This window comes from Talpa occidentalis, unplaced genomic scaffold (assembly GCF_014898055.3).
Source record: "Talpa occidentalis isolate TD23 unplaced genomic scaffold, MPIMG_talOcc4v2.1 talOcc4.17, whole genome shotgun sequence".
Taxonomy (NCBI): domain Eukaryota; kingdom Metazoa; phylum Chordata; class Mammalia; order Eulipotyphla; family Talpidae; genus Talpa; species Talpa occidentalis.
Genome location: NW_023601754.1, coordinates 28,462,191 through 28,485,712, shown reverse-complemented (window position 1 = coordinate 28,485,712; position 23,522 = coordinate 28,462,191). Strand labels below are relative to the sequence as shown.

The window sequence follows — 23,522 nt, the reverse complement described above, 5'->3', positions numbered from 1 at the left end:
AAGCATTTGTAAAGTACTTCACTTTTCCCAGTCATTAATACATAAGTGGGTGGCTATATTCTAGAATTTTTAGATCCAGTAGGAATAAAATAGTGGGGTTTTGAATGTCCCATTCATTATCCAAAGTGAATTATGTGATAATTCTTCTATGTTAGATTTAGTGGTGAATATACAAAGTCAGTCTTCTTTGAAAGTCAAATCACTAATCAAGAATAGTTCACCATTTAGTACATTTTGCAATACAGGAGGAACCTCTGTGTCAGCAAGTATCTTTGATTCTCAAGTAAATCTTCATTTAAAATTTTAAATAGAGGGCCTCCCCGGTGGCGCAGCGGTTGAGCGCTGGGTTGCGAAGCTGCCCGCAGCCTCTGCAGCGCCGGTTCGATCTCCAGCTGCACCCCGGCCACCGGAGGAGGGTCCCACATGGTGCGCAGACCTCTCCTGCCGCCCACTGCTCCCCTCAGCAGTGTACCTCGGTCCTTCTGCCTGTTCTGCTCCCCGCTCTGGCTCTGGTGAATTCTCTCACCCTCCCGCGCTTCTGACTGTACCCAGTGCTTGCATAAATAAATAAATAAATAAATCTTTAAAAATAAATAAATAAAAATTTAAGTAGGGCCTCCCTGGTGGTGCAAGGGGTTAAGTCTCAGCACTATGAAGCTATCAGCAGCCACTGCAGCAAGAGTTTGATCCCTGGTGAGGGAGCTGACCCACATGGAACGGCAGACCTCTCCTGTCTCACCCACTGCTCCCCTCAGCAGTATATTTCAGTTGATCCACCTATTCTACTCCCCACTCTGTCTCTGGTGATCCTCTCACCCCCACACCTCTGGCCTACACCCCAGCTCTTGTATGCATGAATAAATAATTAAAAAAATAAAATAAAAATGTAAATAATATATTTTAAGGAATTTTGGGGAAAAAATTTCCCCCAGAATTATATTTCGAGGATTTTGCTCTTTCATATTTCAACATTCTGGATTGACTTTGTGTTGTTGGGGATTCTGATTGTCTGCAATGCAAACTGATACTACCTACTTTGTTGTGAAGCTAGGTGGGCAGTACCGACATCCATGAAAAGGTTGAATCTGAATCAAATCAAGAGGAAACTGTATAGCTTGTGAAATATTCTTCCAGACATCTAGTCTGGATTCTTTTTAAAAGGTCAATGTCTAGAATTACCACACATTAAGAAAGATAGAAATAGCATGACAACTACGTGCCATACATTTTTGATTGGATCCCAATTTAAAAACACAAATATAAAGGACACTAAGAAATTTGAATGTAAATTATATTTTATAGATAATGACAGAATATTAATGTTACATTTCTTGGTGTGATAAAAGTAATTTAGGTTAGGTACAGAAATGTACTAGTTCTTAGTTGATGTATATTGTATTTACAGATGAGGTAGCCCCAAATTTTTGTATTTGTATAATTCAGAAAAAAAGATTTATGCGACTGTGTATGCGTGTCTACATATGTATTTGTGTATTTGCACGTATTTTATACATGTATATACACAGAAAATATGCAGAAATGGTGAGTCTAGATAAAGGGTATTCAAGTGTTCATTGAACTATTTAATTTTTTTTGTAGGTTTGATTTTTTCAAAGAAAAAGTTTTAAAAGAACCCAGTAGAGCTTTAGATTTGTGAGCTGGAGCAATTATTATTCTGCACATTAGCCCTTAATGCTTTAGAAGTCTACAGTTATGTTCCTCCAGGGGGGTTTGTTTGCATGTCCACAGTGATGAGAAATCTTTACAGTGATCCACTGCTTACTGAATAAATCATGTAGCTTGCTTCATGAAGCTGGCACTGCTGCCTCTTCTGTGCTAGGTTTCAAGTCCACACCCTGCCTTGGATATGGGTTTAGATAAGTGGAATATGTACTTTTCAATTTTCCCTGTTTTTTCCTTTAAAATTTTTCTAGTTATAAGAACTACACCCTCGTGACTGTCTTTGGAAATTTGCATCAGGCCCAGCTGGGCGGGGTGCCTGGGACTTACCAGTTGGTTCGAAGTTTCCTGAACATTAAACTTCCAGCTCCCTTGCCTGGACTCCAGGTACTGTCAACTTTCTATGTGATCATTTATGCCCCCAGAACAAGCTGTCTTCCATATGTGTTTTCAGTTAAAATAAGATTATGTATGCAAACTGCTATATGCAAAAGAGACTAGGCATGGGATAGGGGGATGAGAAGAGGAGCTGGATAATCTTGGGGGACTGGTGGAGCAGGAGTCCAGGTGAGTGGTGGTGCTGCTTGGCTCAGGATGGTAAAGGGTACAGTTGGGGGCTGGTGTCATTGGGTTTTGGGTGTGTTTTGAAAACACAATGACTTATTGAAGAACTTGGATGTGGGAATGAGAGGCAGAGTCAGGGAATGATTTCTGAGATTGCTGACTCAAGCAGCTAGAAGAATGGAATTAGATGTGGTTCCTAGGATGTGGCCTCTTCTCACAACAGTTCAGTGGAGGAATTATCTGACAGACAGTTGGCATTCTGTGTGCACAGCACTGTTCTGAAGCTGCATACCAAGGGTGGTGTGGGATACATAGAAGGCTGACTTCATAAAGGAGGTGGTTTGAAGATCCGGACTCAACCAGCCTGAGGTCTTGGAAATGGGCATCCAAGGGGAGGGAACAGCATGAGCAAAGCATAGATGCAGGAAAGAGTATCTCGCACACTGGGTGCATAGCAGGGCTCGATGATCTTGGGGCCAGCTGGTGAAGACCTTGAGTGCCAGGATAAGCATTTTGGATATAAATATCTCAAAGGGGGTTTGAGTGGGAAATGGCATGATCAGACTTGGGTTTTAAAAAGAGTCCTGCCATGTGGGAGGGAGGGTGGCTAAGAGAGGAAGTCTGAGGCTCAGTTCTTTGGAGGAGTTGGGGGGGCACCAGGGCGAGAACAGTAGCCACAGGTCTAGGAGGGTGGGAAGAGAGCTGCCTTTTCAGTCCCAGTGTCTAGCAGTGCCTGAGACAGAGATACTCAGTGAGTATATGAATAAACAGCGAATGAATAAATGAAAATGCCACATTGATTTTGTTAACTATTGGTATCTCGAGTATTTTATAAACTCAAGTATGCTGAGAGTCTCCTACTGGGCATCTCTTGCCCTAGCTCGCTGGAGGGTTGCAGAAATGCACATCTGTGAGGAGTCAGAAGAACGTGGTACCACGTTACTGTAGCTGCTGGGCATCTGTGGGGAGACCACAGACTGATTTTTAGTCAGATGGTGCACGTCACACTTTAGAGGAGAGGCTGTAGAGGCAGACTACCATTTACTGGCTTCCCTTGGTCAAATTACTTAACATCTCCCAGCCTCAGTTTCCTTACTTGTAAACAGAAAGGAGAAGGCTATTATCGGTCCCTACCCAGCAGGATTGTTGTGAAGATTAAGAGACTTGGTACAAGGACGGGGCTTTGCAGAGAGGCAACACATACAAAAGCCGTTGTCTCTTCATTTGAGCATCTTTCCTCTTTTAGGATGGAGAAGTCGAAGGCCATCCTGTGTGGGCACTGATTTATTACTGTATGCGCTGTGGAGATCTGCTTGCCGCCTCTCAGGTGGTTAACCGAGCCCAGCACCAGCTGGGAGAGTTCAAAACCTGGTTCCAGGAGTACATGAACAGCAAGGACAGACGGTACAGTGAACAGAAACTCAAAATAAGTTTTTGCTTGGGGGACAAGTGACGTTTAGAAAGTGAGTAAAACTCTCTGGCAAGTAGCAGTTGAAGTCGTGAAGAGAACTCCGGAGGCCTGGCGCTGGCATTCGGGCTCTGCTCCCATGCAGGAGGGTCTGTGGTCACAAACGTGACTTCACTTTATTCTCTGAACCCAAAGCACACTTAGGGTGCTTGATCAAATGAAGTTTTATTGTATTATGGTGTATTTTTAACATGCAGCCCAATACCAAAATGCATTGTTACCCACTTTGTAGCTAGAACTGGACTAGAATTAGAAGTTTATATTATCTTGAAATGTAATCACTGAAATGTAATCACTGTAAGCCCTGATTGTCTGAGGTTATTATTGTTGTTCTCTTGCATTAAGGAACTGCTAGGCATTCGTTTTTCTCTGCATTGTGTTAATGTAACTGGGCTTAAGTTCATGTTTGAGCCCAGTTTAAATATATGTACGTATACATATGGAGAAATAATGATGGTTACCCCTTTTATACTGTGGGAAACCAGGAATGCTTTTTTTGACAGTTACTAATGCCATGTTCAGAAATTGTCTTCAGTCATAAGCCTCTGTCTTGCTTATAGAAAGTTTAAAGTAGGTTAATGTCTTAGGATTTTCCCAGGAGAAAAGGCAAGAATTTGTGTGCAAGTAGTTTATTTGGGAGATGACCCCACATACGTAAGGGGGTGAGGAGGCCTGAAGGAGGAGGCGCGAAGATGGTTAAGCGAAGGGCTCTCTCTAGTCCATCACTGTTTGGGGGCTCCTGGCTGGTAGAGTGAAGTATTAATTCCTTAGGATTTCTGACTTGCCCCTGGAGCCCTCCTCGAAGATGCCAGCAGGAGAGATACAGGGGTGCTGACAGTCACGAGTCAGACTAGCGTGATGGTTCCTGCGGTACTGGCCAGGGCAGTGTCAGTTTCCCTCTGTGAAGGAAGCCTGGTAACCCGGTTATGTGCTTGGGACTGGGAGCTTTCAGGTGCCCTCGAGCATCCTCAGTGACGGTGTCTGTCTGTTCCCTTGTGTTGTTAGATTGTCACCAGCTACGGAGAACAAGCTCCGGCTGCATTACCGCAGGGCCCTCAGAAACAACACTGACCCCTATAAGCGGGCGGTGTACTGCATCATTGGCAGATGTGACATCACCGACAACCAGAGTGAAGTGGCTGACAAAACTGAGGATTACCTGTGGCTGAAGGTGGGGCTGCTTCCTTTGCTCCTCAGGGCTTTTTAGCCCCGTCCCTCTCCTCACGTTCCACACACAGATTTTACCTGTTTTACATGTGATGCCAATAGGGTTAGTGGATTTCCCATCTACCGGCCCCATTTTTCATTGCAGAATTTCCATGACCATTAACGGAACAACTACCTCTGCATGTGGCAGAGGAGGTAGTTGATACTAATCATGTGTCTCTCTCGGGGGCTGGGGGGTTTAGTTGAACCAAGTGTGCTTCGACGATGATGGCACCAGCTCTCCACAAGACAGACTCACTCTCTCACAGTTCCAGAAGCAGCTGTTGGAAGACTATGGTGAGATATCTTACACATAACCACCGTCTCTCTCTCATGCAGTTAAGGTCGCTACTTAGCTTTCTTCTGGGAAAATTATTTTATTTATTTTTTTTTTTTTAAAAGATTTATTTATTTTTTTATACAAGCACTGGGTACAGTCAGAAGCGCGGGAGGGTGAGAGAATTCACCAGAGTCAGAGCAGGGAGCAGAGCAGGCAGAAGGACCGAGGTACACTGCTGAGGGGAGCAGCGGGCGGCAGGAGAGGTCTGTGCGCCATGTGGGACCCTCCTCCGGCGGCCGGGGAGCAGCCGGGGATCGAACTGGCGCTGCAGAGGCTGCGGGCAGCTTCACAACCCAGCGCTCAACCGCTGCGCCACCGGGGAGGCCCTGGGAAAATCTTTTATCTCTGAACTCTTACCTCATTCTCAAAACCCTTTGGATCTTCACAACACAATGCAGCAAAACACTGACTTCAAATTCCAGTAGAGACCACGTGGCCTTGCATGGCCATATGCAGTAAGCTATTCTGTCCAATTCTCAACTGCTCTGGTAGACCTTTGCTCAGAGAGAGACATAAAGAGGACTTGGCTATTACTTCCTTATAGCTCTGGCAGTGACTGTCTCTCTCACAACGAGGGAGAAATTCTTTTCTCTGCCTTCCACCCCCACCCCATCATTTAAAAATCTGTGATGAAGATTCCAACCAGTGATCAGCAGTTGCTGAATTCATATATCTATGAACTGAACCTTTGACTGTTAGTTCCTCTCCCTATTGAGTGACTTACCAAGATAAAGGAGATTAACGATCCCTTTCATATTCTATTTTAAGGTCCTGAACTCGGTTTGGGTTTTACAACATGGCCCCCACTTGGCAGTTGTGAGGTCTGGAGAAGGTTGTGGACGAGATCTTGATTCATCTGACAGTTCAGTGTCCAGGGGCCTCCCCCAGTTCACTCTTCCTTTTATCCCACCTGGGATTGGAGCTGCTGGTGGACCTGACTCCTCCTGAGTCTGTTCTCTCTCCTCAGGCGAATCTCACTTCACAGTGAACCAGCAGCCCTTCCTCTACTTCCAAGTGCTCTTCCTGACAGCGCAGTTCGAAGCTGCCATCGCCTTTCTCTTCCGCATGGAGCGGCTGCGTTGCCATGCCGTCCACGTGGCACTGGTGCTCTTTGAGCTGAAGCTGCTTTTGAAGTCCTCGGGGCAGAGTGCTCAGCTCCGTGAGTATTTATGGGCAGTGGCCTATCTGTGACATGTCCCCTATTGGGTAGCAGCAGACATATAACTGCACCTCATGAGGATGTGAGCAGACGGTGCCAGTCATTTTGGACCATTGTAGACAGGCTTGGATGATTAGTTGTTAGAGTTCTTGCTTCTCCCCTTCTCCCCCAGTATTCCCTGAGGTGTGGACTTATAAAGTGCTATAGGAAGTGCTGGTTTTGTCAAAGTGGTGCAGGCGAAGCAGTGGCTAGATCATCAGTCTGGTCCCCACTGGGCTCTAGTCAGACTCCTCCACCAGCCTTCTCCTGTGCACCCTAGAGTGGGTGGACAGTCGAGAGGGAGGGAAGGTGCATGTGGAGGAATGGCTGCATGTCACCCCAGAGCACGTGTCCTCATGGCCAGTTGTCTCCATATTTTCATGCAAAGACCAACTTACTAGTAGTTTACTATAGAAAGCCATTTTCTGCATCCTGTGCATGGAGAGAAATGGAGGGCAGGGAGTGAAGGGAGTTGACTGAAGCTCACACTGGCAGAGATAACTGGCCTATGGGTGTGGATGGGCTGGCTCTTCAGATTCAGCTCCCATAGCTGCCGGTTGTGGGGGTCAGAGAGGCAGTGTGATATGACCAGTTGTGTCCCCCACGATGTAGTCAGCCATGAGCCTGGAGACCCCCCCTGCATGAGGCGGCTGAACTTTGTGCGACTGCTCATGCTCTACACCCGCAAGTTCGAATCCACGGATCCGAGGGAGGCACTTCAGTACTTTTACTTCCTCAGGTAACACTTGCTCTGGCCCTTTGCTCTGGCTGGCTCTGATTTCTGCCATCTGAGAATGACTCTTGGAGACACTGAGTCCACACCAGAAACCAGGTCACTTTTCTCACCTAACAGGGATGAGAAGGATAGCCAAGGAGAAAACATGTTTCTGCGCTGTGTCAGTGAGCTTGTGATAGAAAGTCGAGAGGTATGTTGGGCTCCTGACCTCTCCGCCATGGCATCACGTGTGCGCTCCCACGCTAGTGTGATGGGCCCGTGGTCCCTCGTGTGGGGAGGCTGGATGTGGCCTGGGAATTATTAGCGTTGGCTTGGTTTTTGGCAAACAAACAGGCTTACTGTTTTCTAAGTTGTTTAAAACCTCCCCACCTCCCCTATTTCCTTCCCCTCTGTTAACTCCAAGTAATTGTGGATTGTTTGTATATCTTTGTCTAGTAAATTGAGTAAACTTTTTTCTTGTCTCCACAGTTTGATATGATTCTTGGGAAACTGGAGAACGATGGAAGTAGAAAGGTGGGTTAAACATGCCTTGAGAGATGTATTAGTTTGCAGTTGGGCATTTACAGTTGTCAAAAGGATACAATTAGATTTTAGGGCTCAAGGCTCCAAAAATGCAAATCTGAATGAAGTTACTTAAAAAAAACAGAATGAAAACTACAGGCACCCGATGACGACTTTAATTTTACACACGTTTAAATTTCTCCTTAAAATACATAAATTTGTAACTAGGTAGCTTTTTAAATTATGTTCAAGACACTCATGTGTTTATACCTGCCACTTTTTAAGCTGGGAAGGCTACATTTCTGCCATTCTTGGCTCAGAAAATATACAAGAAAAGAAATTAACCACTGCACCTATTCTTCCCAAATGGAAAAGTTGGAAGTGAGCTTTACCTCTTTGCAAAGGTAGTTCCTGAGGGTTCAGGCCTCTGCCTTGACCCCAGAGACGCAGGTGTTCTGTGAGTCTTGGCCACCCTGAGACCCATCGTGTCTATGGGTTGGCAAAGCCGAAGGAACCGGTCCTGACCCCACCCAACACTCCCTGTTGCCTGGGGAAAGTCACCTGCCTCTTCAGCACTCACTTTCCTCATGTGTAAAAATGGGTGGCCTCGACCGAGCAATCTCAGGATGAGCTCACGCTGCTCATACCATCAGGCGCAGAAGAGAGTCTAGTTAACTGGGCTAATGACATGGCCGGGCTTATTGGGCAGAGACAGCTGCACTGTCACTCTGCATCAAGCACTTTATATGTGTTTAGTTATTTTATCATCACAGTAACCTGAGTGGAACGATTACTTTCTGTATTTTCCAAGTGAGGGAATGGAGATGAGTGGGCATGGGCCCTCAAGATCACACAGCTAGTAAGAATGGGGGCTAGATTTTGAACCTGTGCTCCTCACCTCTGAGCCCTGCTCTTCACTCATCACCTGTGCTGCCTGTAGGTGGCAGGAGCAGTCATCCCACTTGGTCCAGGCTGATGGAGGCTCAGAATGGCCAGATGTCACTTGACATGCACTTTCTCTTCTGTGGTTCCAGAGGCCTCTCTCGTTCTCTCTTGATTTGGTTGCCATCAAGTGATGAGGGGGATTTTAAATATCTGGACACCACTTGTCATATATTTTTTTCCACACTGAGTTTCTTTTGCTCTCTGTCTTAGCAATCCAAAGTCTCTCAGTTATCTTCTCTGAGCCTGCTGGTTTTCCTTCCTAGTGCTACTCATCAGCAAATCCAAAACCATTGATGATTTCATCTATCCTTGAGGTCATTTGGAAAATTAGAAAGCACAGATGTCTTATTGCTGACTCTTCTGTGCTGCCGTGAGTCTGCCTCTGCCTGTGTAGTTCCCATCATCCCTTTCATAGCTTTAATAGACTCTTCTATCTTCAAGAAAGCCAGATCTAGCTGAAGAAATGTATGCATTGCCCACAGCAAGCATTTTCACTTAAAGTAGTTTTCAGGTCCCGATTGCTTCTCTGTGTTTAAAATAATAGCTCTGTGCACCCCTCTCTCTCTCTCTCTCTCTCTCTCCCCCTCTGCAATTTGTCTTGTCAGCCTGGAGTCATAGATAAGTTTACTAGTGACACGAAGCCTATTATCAACAAAGTTGCTTCCGTGGCAGAAAATAAAGGACTGTTTGAAGAAGCAGCAAAGCTTTATGACCTTGCCAAGGTAAAATGTGCCCTTTTCCTCCTCCTGCACTCAAAAGATCTATTGGCCTTTGGCACTAAATTCACAATCATTTCAATGGTGCCATTATTGTGCTGCTCTCCCTGCTGAGGCATTTTCTCCTACTGCTGAGGCAGTTAATGGTCCAATCAGAGTGAAATTCCCATTTTACAGAATTATTTCTGCCCATAAGGTATTTCTGGCCAAACAAGGCACATATTGAAAGGCTCCCCTGCAGCTGCTGAACCGCGGTCTTCAGCTGGCAGCAGACCGAGCGTCCATCACAGCTCAGTGGCAAAGCTGCAGGTGGAAATGCCGTCACGCTCCCCTCTGTCAGCCGCAGACTTGCTGGTGTCCAGCTAGTGAACAATAGGGCAGCTGGGACATCCAGAATAAGTATTTCTTCATAAGAACATCTGATGACTGCCATTGGGTGTATGGTCTAAAAAAGATAATATTCTCTCCTTTCATCTGCTGACAAAAGTGGGTAGAAAGGGTTATAAAATTCTTTTTTTTTTTTTTTTTCATTTACTATGTTTTGATTGAGGTCTAGTTAAGCCTTAGAAAATGTACAGACATTAAGTGTACAGCTTGATGAATTCTCTATGGTGTGTGTCTGTAACCACCACCCAGATCAAGACTCAGAGCATTTCTATTCATCACCCCACAAAGTTCCCTTTTTGGTCTTGGTTTTATAGTTTGTCCTTTTATTGACTATTTCCTTAATTTTTAAAATCCAAACAGAATGCTGACAAGGTACTGGAGCTGATGAACAAACTGCTCAGTCCTGTCGTCCCCCAGATCAGCGCACCGCAGTCCAACAAGGAGAGGCTGAAGAACATGGCCCTCTCCATTGCAGAACGGTGAGGCTGGGGCCAGCACTAGTGCCCGCCCCGCTGCCCATTAGTGTTAGTTTCCTGAAGTATCTCCCCTTCTCACCAGCACTGTTTGAGAGTTCCTGGTTTCCCACAACATAACCAGAACTTGATACTGTCAGACCTTTAGAACATTTGCCCCCAAAAAGGGTATGAAAGGGCATCTCAACATTTCTCTCCTACACATTAGGTTTAATTCTGGGCCTTCCAGTCATTTATATACTGTATCAACCACCTCAAAAGTATTGGGAACGAAGGTAGGACAAACGGATGGGGGCATTCTTAGAGGTGTAGTGACCAGTGTTGCAGAAGCCACTTTCCTCCCTGCAAGTTGATGGAGTTATTTCACTTTAACTAGTAGAGCTGCTAGGCTAAGTAACAGTCACTGCTTTTGTGCCCTGTGTAGATGCTCTTAATAAAGTGACCCAGAGAAATCTGGGTAGGGGAGCTGTCCTGGGGTGGCACAGAAGAACATTCTTTGGCAGATGAGATCTCTCCATTTAGCACACAGTCTCCAGTGATGGTCGCTGGTTGTTTTGCCATCAGGACCTGCCATCCTTGGTAAGGTTTGGGTGCTGAGATGGTGGCGGAAGCCAGAAAAGCATACTTCCTGCAGAGTATTTATACTCATGTCAAAACCACCATCAAATAAATGCTTGGCCATTTCAGGAAAAAAAAGCTATTTTCCACTTCTTCATTCTCCTTACCCAGAAGAATTTAGGAGGTGTTGATGTTGTAAATGAAATCGAAATTCATGATCTACCCCTTCTCTCCCCTCCTTTTTTGTCGTTCAGATACAGGGCTCAGGGAATCAGTGCAAATAAATTTGTGGACTCCACATTCTATCTTCTGTTGGACTTGATCACCTTTTTTGACGAGTATCACAGTGGTCATATTGATAGAGCCTTTGATGTAAGTTTCAGGAGGGGTGCTTGAAGTGCAGGATTCTTCCTGCATTTTTTAAATTCTTCATTTAAAACAAAGGAAATGTCACCAATATGCCTGCAAAATGAAGACAAGTAGAAATTTAGGAATTTAAAGGGAATTTCTGTTGTGTTTTTTCTATTCCTTTCCCCTTTAATCTGAAGACAGAAATATTTCTCAAAGTAATTTGAAATAACTGAATTTTAAAACTGCCCCAGAAAGTGAGAATAGGAGTTAAGTTAATCAGCAAGTTAGAACCAAGGCCTTTGTGTATATTGGTGGGTTCTGTTTGTTATCTTTTTCTTTTCAGGAGGGCTTGGGGAATTTTGTGTATAAGGGGAGTAGCATTTTCTATTAAGAAGCTGTTAATGAACATATTAGATGCTGATGTGCATATAGGAAGATGAAATGACTGTGATGGTGTATTATATGGGCTGGTGTGGTTTTGTTTTAAACAGATAATTGATCGCTTGAAACTGGTGCCTCTGAATCAGGAAAGTGTGGAAGAAAGAGTGGCTGCCTTCCGAAACTTCAGTGATGAAGTGAGTTCTTTTCTTCTGAGTTACAGAATTGTTTTTCTCCTTCATGGGAAGTTTTTGTTTTAATATAACTAATAACTTTAGGATACTTAGGAGTCCTCCAGTGTGCATTTTCTGAGATGAGTCCAATTTCAGGTAGCCTTCGCTGATCTTTCTCTGAGTGCACATCTCCCCATCAGATTATTGTCTGAATTCCTGACTCCAGAATACAGTAGCTTTAGTGGTCAGACATCTTTTTGGGAGAAACAGGTTTCTGGTTGGACTCGGTGATGGCTGTTGTAATTCTTTTACTATCCACTTGTTCTCAAGGGTGTTAGTGCTTAATTCTGATTGTCTTTAAGTTTCCACTGGATGCATGAGAAATTCATCATGATTCTTCCTTCTTTCCCTTCCTTGAACTGTTTTGTCTCAAGTGCAGTGATCCTGAACTAAGTTATCACCACAAGTCTCAGAGCCACTGTCTTTTGGCAGCTTTTTTTTTCCTTAAAAAATCGTCACGCCCAGGCCCATTCCCCCAAAATTCTGGTGTCCCTGATCTGAACTGCAGCCTGGACCTCCCCCAGGCATTCCCATATACAGCAAGGGTAAAACTTCTCTAGAACCAGACACTCAGGGCCAGCTGCCTGGTTCTGGGCTGTCACTCGTGGTGTTTGAATTTACGGTTGTTATTGAGCAAGCAGGTGACCTTTCACAGAAACACACATCTATTTTAGAGGAAGAAGGAAAAGTGGTTTCTGCACATGTGGAGGGGCAGTCACCTTCAGAAGGCCCATCCCCTTACCACCTTCTCTTCATTCCTGCTGTCACTTCTACCCCAAGCCACGGGCCGTTTGCTGTTCTTGCCTCCCCCGTATGTGGAGCATCATGGCCTGCGGCAGGGCTGCCCCTTGAAGATGCACCCATGGACTGTGCAGGGGCAGTGTGGGTCTGCCATTTCCTGGACCTGAACCAGTGGGGAAGGATGGGGACTGGACAGTTACTCTGCTTACATCCAGTCCAGATGTTTTTTTTTGGTAATCCCTTTGATAGCCAGTCTGAGCCTACATGCTGTCCAGACATGGTCAGCATGTGTTTGCCTCACTGCGCCTGCTAAGAGGAATGGCTTAAGGAAGAGAGCCCAAGGATGACCCACCTGGCCTCCTAAGTAGCATTGCTTGGGGGTTGCTATCACTATTGGCATTTCGGTGCCATTATCTCCTTTTTGGTGACCTTGCCACACTCCACTTGGCAGCTGCGAGGATGTGGTGTGACCACGCCTGCCCAGAGCAACTTGGTCTTGGCCCCATGACTTGGTGGCTTTTTCCTGACTTCATGTGTTTCTTTCTGTGCAGATCAGGCACAACCTCTCAGAAGTGCTTCTCGCCACCATGAACATCTTGTTCACACAGTTTAAGAGGCTCAAGGGGACGAGTCCCTCCTCGGCATCCAGGCCCCAGCGAGTCATCGAGGATCGTGACTCTGTAAGATCCCAGTGTGGCCGGAGCCACTGCTGAGATTTTCCTTTCTGGTTTGCGTCCATTGATCACTGCTCGTGGCCCCAGAGCGCCCCTCCCTGACTGCCTAGCAGTCGGGCAAATCTCGTGTGGGGGGCTGCCAGAAGAAATCGTGGGGCTGCTGCTCTTCTCCAACTGAAATAAAATGTGTTAAGTCTGCAAATAGCACCTTAAAAAAAAATCAAACAGGATGCTTATTTGTAGAGATTCCATGAGAATTTCCTGCGCATTATAAAATAAAGGTTATTTTGTGAGCCTAATAAGCTCAGCATTTTCATCAAAACCATATTCACTTTTAGTCAAAACATTAATTTGATGAGAAATTTTGTTTCAACCCTCATCTGAGCTGCACAGTGATCCCAAAGAGGTAACTAGCTAGGTCACTGTTATCCCTATTTTAAAGATTTATTTATTTATTTATACAAGCACTGGGTACAGTCAGAAGCGCGGGAGGGTGAGAAAATTCACCAGAGCCAGAGCAGGGAGCAGAACAGGCAGACCAACGAAGTACACTGCTGAGGGGAGCAGTGGGCATGGCAGGAGAGGTCTGCACGCCATGTGGGACCCTTGCTGGCGGCCGGGGATCAAACCAGTGCTGCAGAGGCTGCAGGCAGCTTCGTAGCCCAGCACTCAACTGCTGCGCCACCAGGGAGGCCCTGTTAACCCCATTTTATAGCTGAGAGAACTGAGGCTGTAGTCTGATACCTGGCTTTTGGAAGCCTGGCCTGTCTGATACCTGGCCAGTGCCCACTCTGCTGTCTGTGGGGCCTTCAATGGTGCATGGGTCCAGCAGAGTCCAGGCTTCTAGGACACTGGGATGCACACAGCGTCTGTTGTCCATTCAATTTGACAAAAGGGCCAAGGTATTTGACCCAGTTAAACCAGTGATGGTTTAAAATTACCTTCACCTCAACTTTTCCACTTACTTTTTGACAAGATTCTTGTTGTGGTGTCTGATAGCCAGGCCTGTTTCTTGGTTTTGGTAATGAGGAAACTAGATCCTTAAAAGTCTGGCTTCTGCCTCCAAGGATCTCATTGGGCTCTCTCCACGTGACCCTCCAGGCACTGGGTTGATGGAGTTCTACCTGGTGAATGGTGGCAGGCATTTTCACCTTTAGGATGTAGGTAGCAGTTTCTGGGGAGTCCCTGTGTGCCCAAGAGGCCACTGCCCTCTGCCATCTGCCCTTGGACAGCCACAATCCTAAACAGCATAAAAATAAATGTCAGGGCTGTGCCGGTGGTGGGCCCACTTGCTTGCACCTCGGAGTCCGGCTGTGTTTATGGTGAAAGGATGAGTTCACACTGTTGTGACGCGAGTGCTGCAGAGGCAGGTGTGTCTCACCCACTGTGTGCTGCTCACACATTGGGGGACTTGTCCATAGAGAGGCCCATTTCCCATGTCTAATGGGAGCTGTTTGAAGACCAGCTGAACTCATTGTGTGTGTGTTTTAGGCTATACATATCATGAATAAAGCCTTTCTTTCTCCTCTCTTTCTCTTGCCCACCCCTCTCCTTCTTCTGTCTCTTTATGAAGGGTAGGACTAGGTAGGGTTAAGGAAAGATTTATATATAAAAACTGCCTAGCCAAGAAGAGACCGGGTTTCTTTGCCTAACCCCCCTAGAGCTCATTTATAGTAGCTTCAAATCAGGCACTTTAAAAAAATATCAAATGGGTGCTGTCATCATACAGTAAAGATTTCTTCTGCTTTGAACATGAATGAGGGCATATGCCTGCCAATTTGTTTCACATATCAGGTAAAAAGCACTTGCCTTTCATTTTTCTTCTTGAATGATCCTTAAGAAGCCTAGTAAGTGACCCTTGGATTTTTCTTAGAAGTCTTCTTACTGGCTCAAAGGGTATTTGTAGACTCTCCCTTTCCATTCCAGATACAGTTCCCTTTCTTGCTGGTACAGACATCTAACCCATCTTGTTCTGGGATAATCTGAAGCACCTCAGTTTCTTTTTTCCTTATTCAGTAATTTATCACTTAGACGTCAGAGTGCAGCATTGGGAATGTTGAAGAATTCCCATTCTTCATGGGAATGCCTGGATTAAAATCTTTCCCTCCCAAAACAATACAAGAATTCCACGGATAATGCTGCCTAGGAAGAGAGAGTCAAACACTTAGATCTGGAAGGGCGAAATGGAAGGAAAGAAAAGGGAAGAGGTGGGGAGGAAATGAGCTACAATGGGATACACTCAGTTACAACCACCACCTCAGGTTGCAGGTTCTCCACGGGGACCCTAGAAACTAGATCCCCATGGAAGCAGGTGGACAGAGCCCACCCAGGAAAGCGAGAGGCTGGGGGAGGGGGAGCACAGGACCATGTTGGCTCATGCAGTGGGCAGGCAAGGCAGCTTGCCCGGCAAAGCCAGGTCTCTATTGCTTTGACATTATCTGCAACTGGGGCCCAGGGATAAGCTTTGCTAACTCTGCAGCATGCTGGGAGCGCCTGACAGTGGAGGGTGAGACTGTCGTCTACCCCAGGAATCTGCCCCTGACACTTAGGAGCAGCATGGAAGGACATGGTGGTGGCCTCGGGGCACAGCCCTGACTGGAAAGTTAACTGGTTTTCCTCTCTCCCTCTGCTTTCTCAGCAACTGCGAAGTCAAGCCCGAGCCCTCATCACCTTTGCAGGCATGATCCCCTACCGGACGTCTGGGGACACCAACGCGAGGCTGGTGCAGATGGAGGTCCTCATGAATTAAGTTCCATGTTTTGGGGGACTGTGAACTCTCAGCACCTCAGGCATGTGGGCCTGCGTGGTGGGGTTTCTGCTTTTATTTCTGTTGTGGTTTTTTTGGTTTGTTTTTTGTATTATATATTTTTGTCAACACCAATAAATTTATTTGTATTTCTTTTCACATTCTTTTATTTTCATTGTTTTTTTTTTTTTTTTTTTTTCCTTTGAATTTTTAAGTTTTATTTGTGTGAGAGGAAATGTCCTTCACTGGTCTGGGGGCCAGGGAATGATAGGCTCATATAGGTGTCTGTGATTTGGTAAAAGTTGACCTTAAATTATTAAAAATTCACCCAAAATGTGCAAGGAAATGAAGCCTTCGGGAGTTACTTTTACTTGGGTGTAATATCTCATGTATAGCAGGCTCACCGGCCCATGTTCACATTTCAGGCAAGTTATGGTCTGTGTGTGAAATAAAAGGCCCTCCATGTCCTTTCTGTTCTCTCCAGTGCACCTTGGGATGGATCCAGGTGGTCCAAGACCATCCTTAAAATCATCTGCTCTGATTCCAGGTTTAACTAGTTCTTGGTTCAGTTGAAATCCCACTGGCAGTGAAAGCACAGACCTAGTGAAAGGAAGCCTTAAAAATGAATGTTGTCAGTGCCCCAGCTGAGGAAGGGCAAACCTCATCTCTCCTCCTCTTGGTGGTTGCCCCACTGGGAGGTGACTGCTTAGGTATGTCTGCTCCCCTCTTCTTAAGGATTTCTAAGCCCCTCTTTTCCCTTCTCTGCTGGTCACTTTCTGAGTTCTGACTTCAGAATGCAGACACTGCTGGGCGTCAGTACCAGGGTATTTGTTCCCTTGTACCTGTTCAGTGACTGTCCCCCATCACTGGCTCTGTGTTTCCCAAAGCCCTGGAATAAACCAGAGAGGAATGAGGACTAGTGTTTGGCCTGAGTGGGCCATCTGGGAACACCAGAAGTGGGGCAGGTGTGATGGCCTGCTCCTGAGGCCAGCTCTCCCAAGAGAATATTAAGAGCCCCCGATCTCCAAAAGTGCTTTTGCTTTCTCTCATATAGGGCATGGTTAGCCTTTCCATCTTCTGGTTGTTAAAATAAATTACCTTTCCTTTTGGGAAAGAGCTGATGTGTAGATAAGCTGTACATCTGTTGGATTCCATAAATCCATCCTGATGTCATCTGAGGATCATTGGGCTTCTGCCTTCCTCCTCTAGCCCTGTCTCTTCACCTGGAGCACACACCTGCTGAACTTGACTAAGAAAGTCCCAAAGATGAGTGCTGCAGGTGATTTGACTTAGCAAGTTATGTCCTGTTTTCAGGTACTGATTTATATTTCTAAAAAGTCAAGTGACTTGCTTTAACATTGCTTTAAAAAGTGAACTCTGGGGACCTTTCCTAAAGTGACTTTTTTTTTAATATTAGATCTCACATACAGATAGAAATGTTAACAGTATCATAAATGAGGGGAGACTCAAGTTATTTAAATATGTATTTGCTCCCTGGCTCATTCTGCTCGTTATTCTTACAATGAGAATAAATTGTGAATTTCCTTTCCTTGCATCACATGCTTCTGCCAACTCCAAGCAGGAGAACTGCATGTGAGGCCTGCATAGGAGGGTGAGGTCCGCCGCCCTTTGAGAGGCAACTGAGACATAAAATCAGAAGGGAGAGAAAAGCCACCAGACCTTGAGCTGCCCTGATGGGGAGCTGTGTGGTTAAAGGAAAGTGGCATTTGAGGACTTAAGTTGCCCATTTATAGGAGAAATCAGATAACTAGGTTCATACCAGATGGGCCAGGCTCACAGAGCAAATCCCAGAGCTTATCCTATCAGCTACTTCTGTGGGGAAGTACGGTCAGCTGGGGCAAAGATGTTGGAGGGATGACCTACTTGGCAAGGCCACAGCAGGTTCCCATATACCCACGGTGCCCAGAAATCATGATCCTATTCAGAGAACTTCAACATCAACCTTCCCCTTGACATTGGTCCATGATTTCACCATTTACCCAGAGAGACAAGAAAAAGGGGCATGGGAGTCTCTGCCAGGGAGGAGATTCCAATCTTTCTAAAAAAACTCAAGGGCATTTGTAGGGTTAGTGCCTGCCTCAGAGCGGCTGATAATAAACGCACTGAGACACTCAGAGGGAAGTGCTGACTTGATCTGGGTCTTTATTTTTCAGCAATTTGATTTCAAGGATTCTGAACTTTGGTTTTTTTTGTTGTTGGTTTTTTTTTTTTTTATTTTAAATAGAACAACTCTGGATGTTCACCTTCACAGGGGAAACTGAGCTGGAACTCAGGGGCTCCTTAGAGAGCTAGTCCTTTGCTTTTACCACTCCCGAGAGGGACAGGCTCATCGAGGACCAGAAAATGCCAGTCACACTGGGTCAGCATGAGGCCCTGCTGCTGCCCAATAAGAGACTTTGAGCAGCAATATGGGAGCTGCTCTCATTACTCTTTTGATAATTCATTTAAGTTCTAGGGTTTAGGTTACTTTTTAGCATGGTACTCTAGACTGTCCCACTTGCAGGCCGACAGGGTTAGTGCCTGCCTCAGAGTGGCTCATAGACCCACGAGACACTCAAGACACTCACAGGGAGGTGTCAGCTTGATCACTTGGGTCTTTTCAGAAGCCTTGACTTTGCTGAATTAAAAAAAAAAAAAGGGTGAAGATTATTCTGTTTTAGGATCCTTGCCCCTGCCTGCCCTATTTGAGGAAATTCTCCCGATGATTAATGTTAAATTAGGACTCGTGTGCAGATGTACCAGCTGCCTTAACCTGGATCTCCTCGATCTTTGTTTCTCCACTGGGCCATAGAACCTTTGTCTAGCTCATTAGGTAGTTTACATCTCTGCCAGATTTCCATCATGCCTCTTAGGAAGTGACTCTCAAGCTGAATGCTGCAAAACCCAAGGTGGGCGTGGGACAATGTCCCAGGCCTCCAAAGTGCTGGCACTGACGGGTCCCCCCACTTAGCTTCACACTGACAGCCCCCCACTTACCTTCACTCAGCCATGGGGATTGACTGAGCCCTGTGTCCAACAAATTGGGAGAAGGTGTTCCTTATAAAATTCCTAGTGGAAATGGCATTTTATGGCATCATTATGCTCATTTTATTTCAATAAAATAAGTTTTCACTCCTGCATTTGAGGGATGTCAGGCGGAAGTCAGCATCTCATTAAACAGGGATTATGAAGAACTGAAAGAACATGAGCCTGCTTTCAGGGTCCTGAAATGACCCTTCCTCAGCCAACCGTCAGACAATTTGATAGTGTACTCCTGTCTCTCCCAGAGCAGGGAAAGGGGGGAAGTTAAACTGCCTCTTGCCACTTCTTCCTAATGGAAAAGGTTGGTAGGAAAAAGCTTAAAACCATTAACTAAAATGTTTTTTAAAATTTCTGGTGACTTACACTTCTGGCATTGTTATACGTATACACTTACCCCAACTGAGCCCATGGCCTGTCTAACCACGCGCCTCCATATTGACTTGTCAGCCCAGGTTTACTTCAGCAGATACAAAGCTCCTGCGTGTACTGGCTGTGCTTTGGGGCAGAGGACAACCAGGGCAAATCAAGTCCCCGCCCTAGAGCCACTCACAAGTCACCTCTCCAAGTCCTCTTTTTACAGAATCACCTAAGTGGAAACTGGTGGTTCTAAATTTCTCACCCAAGGAAGAAGGTAGCTTTTCTATCTTAGCCTTGGGTTTTGAGATGCTTCTGTGTGCCCTTTACTGGGAGCCAACAACTTACCACTCAGCAAGTGTTTGAACAAGCAGTTTGTTTTGGCCTCAGGTGCCAGCCCCCTCCCCACATCATCAACCAGCTCCCTGTGCCGATTCAGCCTCCCTAGTTCAGCTTTGGGGCCCTTGATGGGCATTTGGTGTCAAAGAAGGTGGAAAAGAGTGTCTCTTGGGGTCAGATAACCGAGCTGGTCTTTCAAAGAAGGAAACATTGGGAGGAAGGGAGTGGGAATTTGATTTACTGTTAATAAGAATCAGATCTTTAAAAGAATTGAAGGAAAGCCTCGCTGGAAGAGACCCTGCATTGCCTCTGCATACTTTGTCCTCCTTGTTGCCTTTGCCCTTGGGGTCCTTTAGAATCTATTTCCTGGGGAAGGAGTTTACCTCAGTCACTGGCTCCGTTTGAGCAGGAGGTGGGGAGCCTGTGATCCCAGAGGAGCTCCTAGCAGCGAAGCAGACAGAGCAGAGCCTCCTTTGTGGCCTCAGAAGAGCTGACCTGGACAGGACCCCCAGGGGCATCCAGGGATTTACAACCTTAGCCGAGGCCCCTTCACTGGGGCCAGAGTTAACAAATAAAAAAGCAGGATATTCAGTTCAATTTGCATTTCAGATAAATAATAAGTTCTTAAAATGGGTAGGTCCCAACTTCATCTGGCTCCCCGATTCAGACTTTGCTGGCATTTGCTGCTTAGAGGCTTCCAGGGCTGGCACAGGCTGCCAGGAGCTCTCCAGCTAAACTGGATTATTACCCTGATTTGTTGCACTCTTACTGCTTCTGTGGGCCAGGGGAAATGACAGTGACATATGAAGTCACTTGAGAGAGGGCAGTAACTGGAATGAGTTTTGAAAAGCGGGCAGGCCGGCTGAGTGGGATGCTGACAGGCCCCGCCTGACCTTGGCTGCTATCATCAACTGCGTGTTTTTCCATCAGGAACTTCAAATGTCGTGTATCTTTTAAAGAGGGCAAGATGGCAAAGCACAGCCTTTTCTCACTTGATCATAACTTTTATTAGAAACACAGTGGGGAGAACTGGCTTTATTCAGTTGACTGTTTTTCTTTCGTCCTTGCTTTTCTGACATTGTCGCTCTGTGTGGTGTTCATGGGGCGAGGGGAGAGGGTGGAGGGTATTGGTGTGTGTGCTCTGCGTGTGCCTTTCTGCACAGTAACTTCTGCATTTACTCTGTTTAGGCTGGTTCCTTCACCACCACCCTGACTAGCCAGTAAATTTCTGGAATATCCCCTTAAAGTGCCATGTGCTCCCTTGTTCAGTTCTTCAGTGGGGCGGAAACCTCTCTCAGCCTTCCTCTCCCGGAATGCCTTTAACCGAGACACAGCCCAGAGCTCCTCTGAAGGCAACAGACATGCTTCTTCCCAGCTTCTGGGAGTGAATGGAGCCTGGCCTCTCTGCCACTCCCTGCAAGGAGGGCCAAGGCCTGGCCCGTCCCTGGGTCCGTGATGACCCCACAGGTCTCTGTAAGTACAGGACACTCATCCCTGCTTCCAAGCCTCAGAATAGATAAATAGGGTCTGGCTGAGGGGTGTGGGACTATAAATGAACATTTTGGTGGTAAGCCCAGAGAGGGTGTATACTTGGAGGCTGGGAGCAGTTAAAAATCTGTGACTTTTCTCTTGGACTCTCAGTAGAAAGCATTTTAATGGGGGTTGAAAGCAACTTTTTGGCCTTGGGGAAAGGGAGGCAAGACAGAGGCTGTGTTTGTCAGAGGGTGGGAGAGTCTGGAGCCATGGGGCAGATGCCTCTGCCCTCTCACACACTATCTTCTGTGTATCTGACCAGGAGAGGCATTTTTCCAGATCTGAGCCATGGGATTCTGCTTGGGGATATGCAAACGGCTGGGGAGGGAGGGGGTGTTTGCTTTCTCCTTCTGGGGGACTTTGCCCTAATGAAAGCCCTAAAGTGACTCAGAGCCAGCTGCCTGGGGTCTGAGTATTCTCCCCTGAAGGGGCTACCTCCCCTCCCTCTGCCTTGGGACCCTCAGCTTGTTCTGGCTGCTGGGGTCTATGGGAGGCCATTTCTTGTTGAATCACCTGGGAATGTGGACTTCATACAAGTGGCCACACTCCCCATTGTAGGGTTAGTGGTCTCTCCCTGGACCCCTGTGGCCCCTGTGGGAACAGAGGCTGGCCAGGGAGAACTATTGTGAGGCCAGCTGGGAAGGTGCTTCTGGGGCAAACTGTGGCCCTGTTTATCCAGGTCTCAGAGCTAGAGACCGACTTTGCAGTGGACTGAAGACTCTCCATCCCTCCCAAGTGGTTAGGGCCACTGGCCACCCTGATATGAAGATACCTTAGTTATTCCCTTAGAATGGTTTTCTAAGATGTTTCTGTAGAAGCCTCGGGGATCAAACAGTCGCAGAGAAGTATGAGGACTGAGGGGTCAGAGCCTGGGGGATCAGAGTGCTGGTCCTGGGTAGATTTTCCCTTGGGGAGGTCAACTGGAAAGTACTTTTCCTCAATTGCCTCAATGCCTCCCACCCAGAGGGTATCTGCCTGAAGGCGTCAGCTGCACCTGGCTGACTCTTCCACACTCGGGGTGTTCTTGGGTGAGCTTTTGTGCAGACCAGCACTACAACTGGCTGGCTCGCTTGTTTAGGAAAATTATTATTTTTAATTTATATATATATTACATCATTGTTCATTATTACGAAAATTAAACCAAACCGAAAAGGGCACTTCAGTTCCTCTAATACTGATGTTCAGAATGTGGCCCTGTGGTGGCCAGCAGAGATTCCCTGGTTTTAACACCAAATGCCCAAGAAGGATTTGAGACCTTTCAAAACTAAATTCTGAAAGGAAAGAGCTAAATATGGATGGGGGTGGGGGAAGAGAAGGGTAAGGAATACTGTGGAAACAGCCCCCAGACTGCAAATTCTGGAAGCACAGAACTATCATGGAATACATGACCTCAAAGACTTCAGGGCCACACGTGGTCAAAAGACCATCACAAATTTTGGAGCCAGACTTAAAACCCCTTCATCTGCAGTTGGTAATTGTGTGGCTGAGGGCAAGTCACTTGACAGATCTGAACCAGTCTGGGCAGGTATAAAGCAGGATCCTAGTGCCTATTCCATCAGGCTATTGGGAGGGTTAATTAATATAAAACACCTGCCTATTACACAGTGGGTCCTCGGTGCAAGTGTATTTTGGTCACCCTGCTCCCAGCTTTGTCTAGACGGGTCTCTAAGACTGCAGGGGCATCCTCTGCTGTTTGACTCTGCTCTTCACAACAGATTTTTCACGTGGGTGCAGAACTCAATCACCCCTCCCCCAGGGCTGCTTTTTCTTTTCTTTCTTACAATAGACAAAATTAGGTCAAAATTAGTAGGCCAAAAATTTACTATTCAGGGACAGACATTGATGTCAAGTGACTGTGGAATGGAGAAAACAGTCCAAGTGTCTGAACATCTGTCCCTTGCCAGTATTGCCCTGGCCCCGGGGGCAGTACAGCAAGATCGCTGCCCTTAGGCTCTTACATTTTACTGCAGTGAGACCTACAGTAACCAGCCTCTTCCTACAAAAGTGGATTTCTTCCCAGGTGAATACCTCACCCAGCCATTTACCCACCCACCATGTAGCCTTGGGGCTAAGAGCCATGTGGTGATTTTTGAACCTGAGGCGAGACCCTGCCTTCCTAAGCTCACATTGTGGTTGAGGAAGAGAGATAAGCAGGTTGTGTTTGTGCGCACACAGACACATCATAATAAAATATGAAGCCTGGAGAAAGAGGGATAAGGGCAAAGACAATTTCCCGTGGCTGGGCATGTGGGAGCCACCTGTAAATGACCAAGATTCAGACCTGCAGGTTTGGCAGGAGGGGGTGGCATGGGAGTTGCCATCCTGCTAGACTAGGATACTGGGAGCACCTGTATCCATC

At 46.4% G+C, this 23,522-nt stretch overlaps 1 protein-coding gene across 1 annotated transcript in view; it reads left to right on the top strand.

Annotated features, from left to right (window-relative positions):
- The window catches only part of NUP93 (nucleoporin 93), a 105,817-nt gene extending 89,770 nt beyond the window's left edge, over window positions 1-16,047 (top strand). The window contains exons 9-22 of the mRNA XM_037516406.2: window positions 1,935-2,067; window positions 3,491-3,648; window positions 4,718-4,883; window positions 5,122-5,215; window positions 6,226-6,417; window positions 7,069-7,195; window positions 7,310-7,382; window positions 7,661-7,705; window positions 9,244-9,360; window positions 10,102-10,220; window positions 11,027-11,144; window positions 11,615-11,698; window positions 13,027-13,155; window positions 15,788-16,047. Coding sequence (XP_037372303.2) covers window positions 1,935-2,067; window positions 3,491-3,648; window positions 4,718-4,883; window positions 5,122-5,215; window positions 6,226-6,417; window positions 7,069-7,195; window positions 7,310-7,382; window positions 7,661-7,705; window positions 9,244-9,360; window positions 10,102-10,220; window positions 11,027-11,144; window positions 11,615-11,698; window positions 13,027-13,155; window positions 15,788-15,898 — 1,666 coding nt within the window. The 3' untranslated portion in view covers window positions 15,899-16,047. The remainder of the gene's footprint in view (window positions 1-1,934; window positions 2,068-3,490; window positions 3,649-4,717; window positions 4,884-5,121; window positions 5,216-6,225; window positions 6,418-7,068; window positions 7,196-7,309; window positions 7,383-7,660; window positions 7,706-9,243; window positions 9,361-10,101; window positions 10,221-11,026; window positions 11,145-11,614; window positions 11,699-13,026; window positions 13,156-15,787) is intronic.
- Window positions 16,048-23,522: the final 7,475 nt, after the last annotated feature.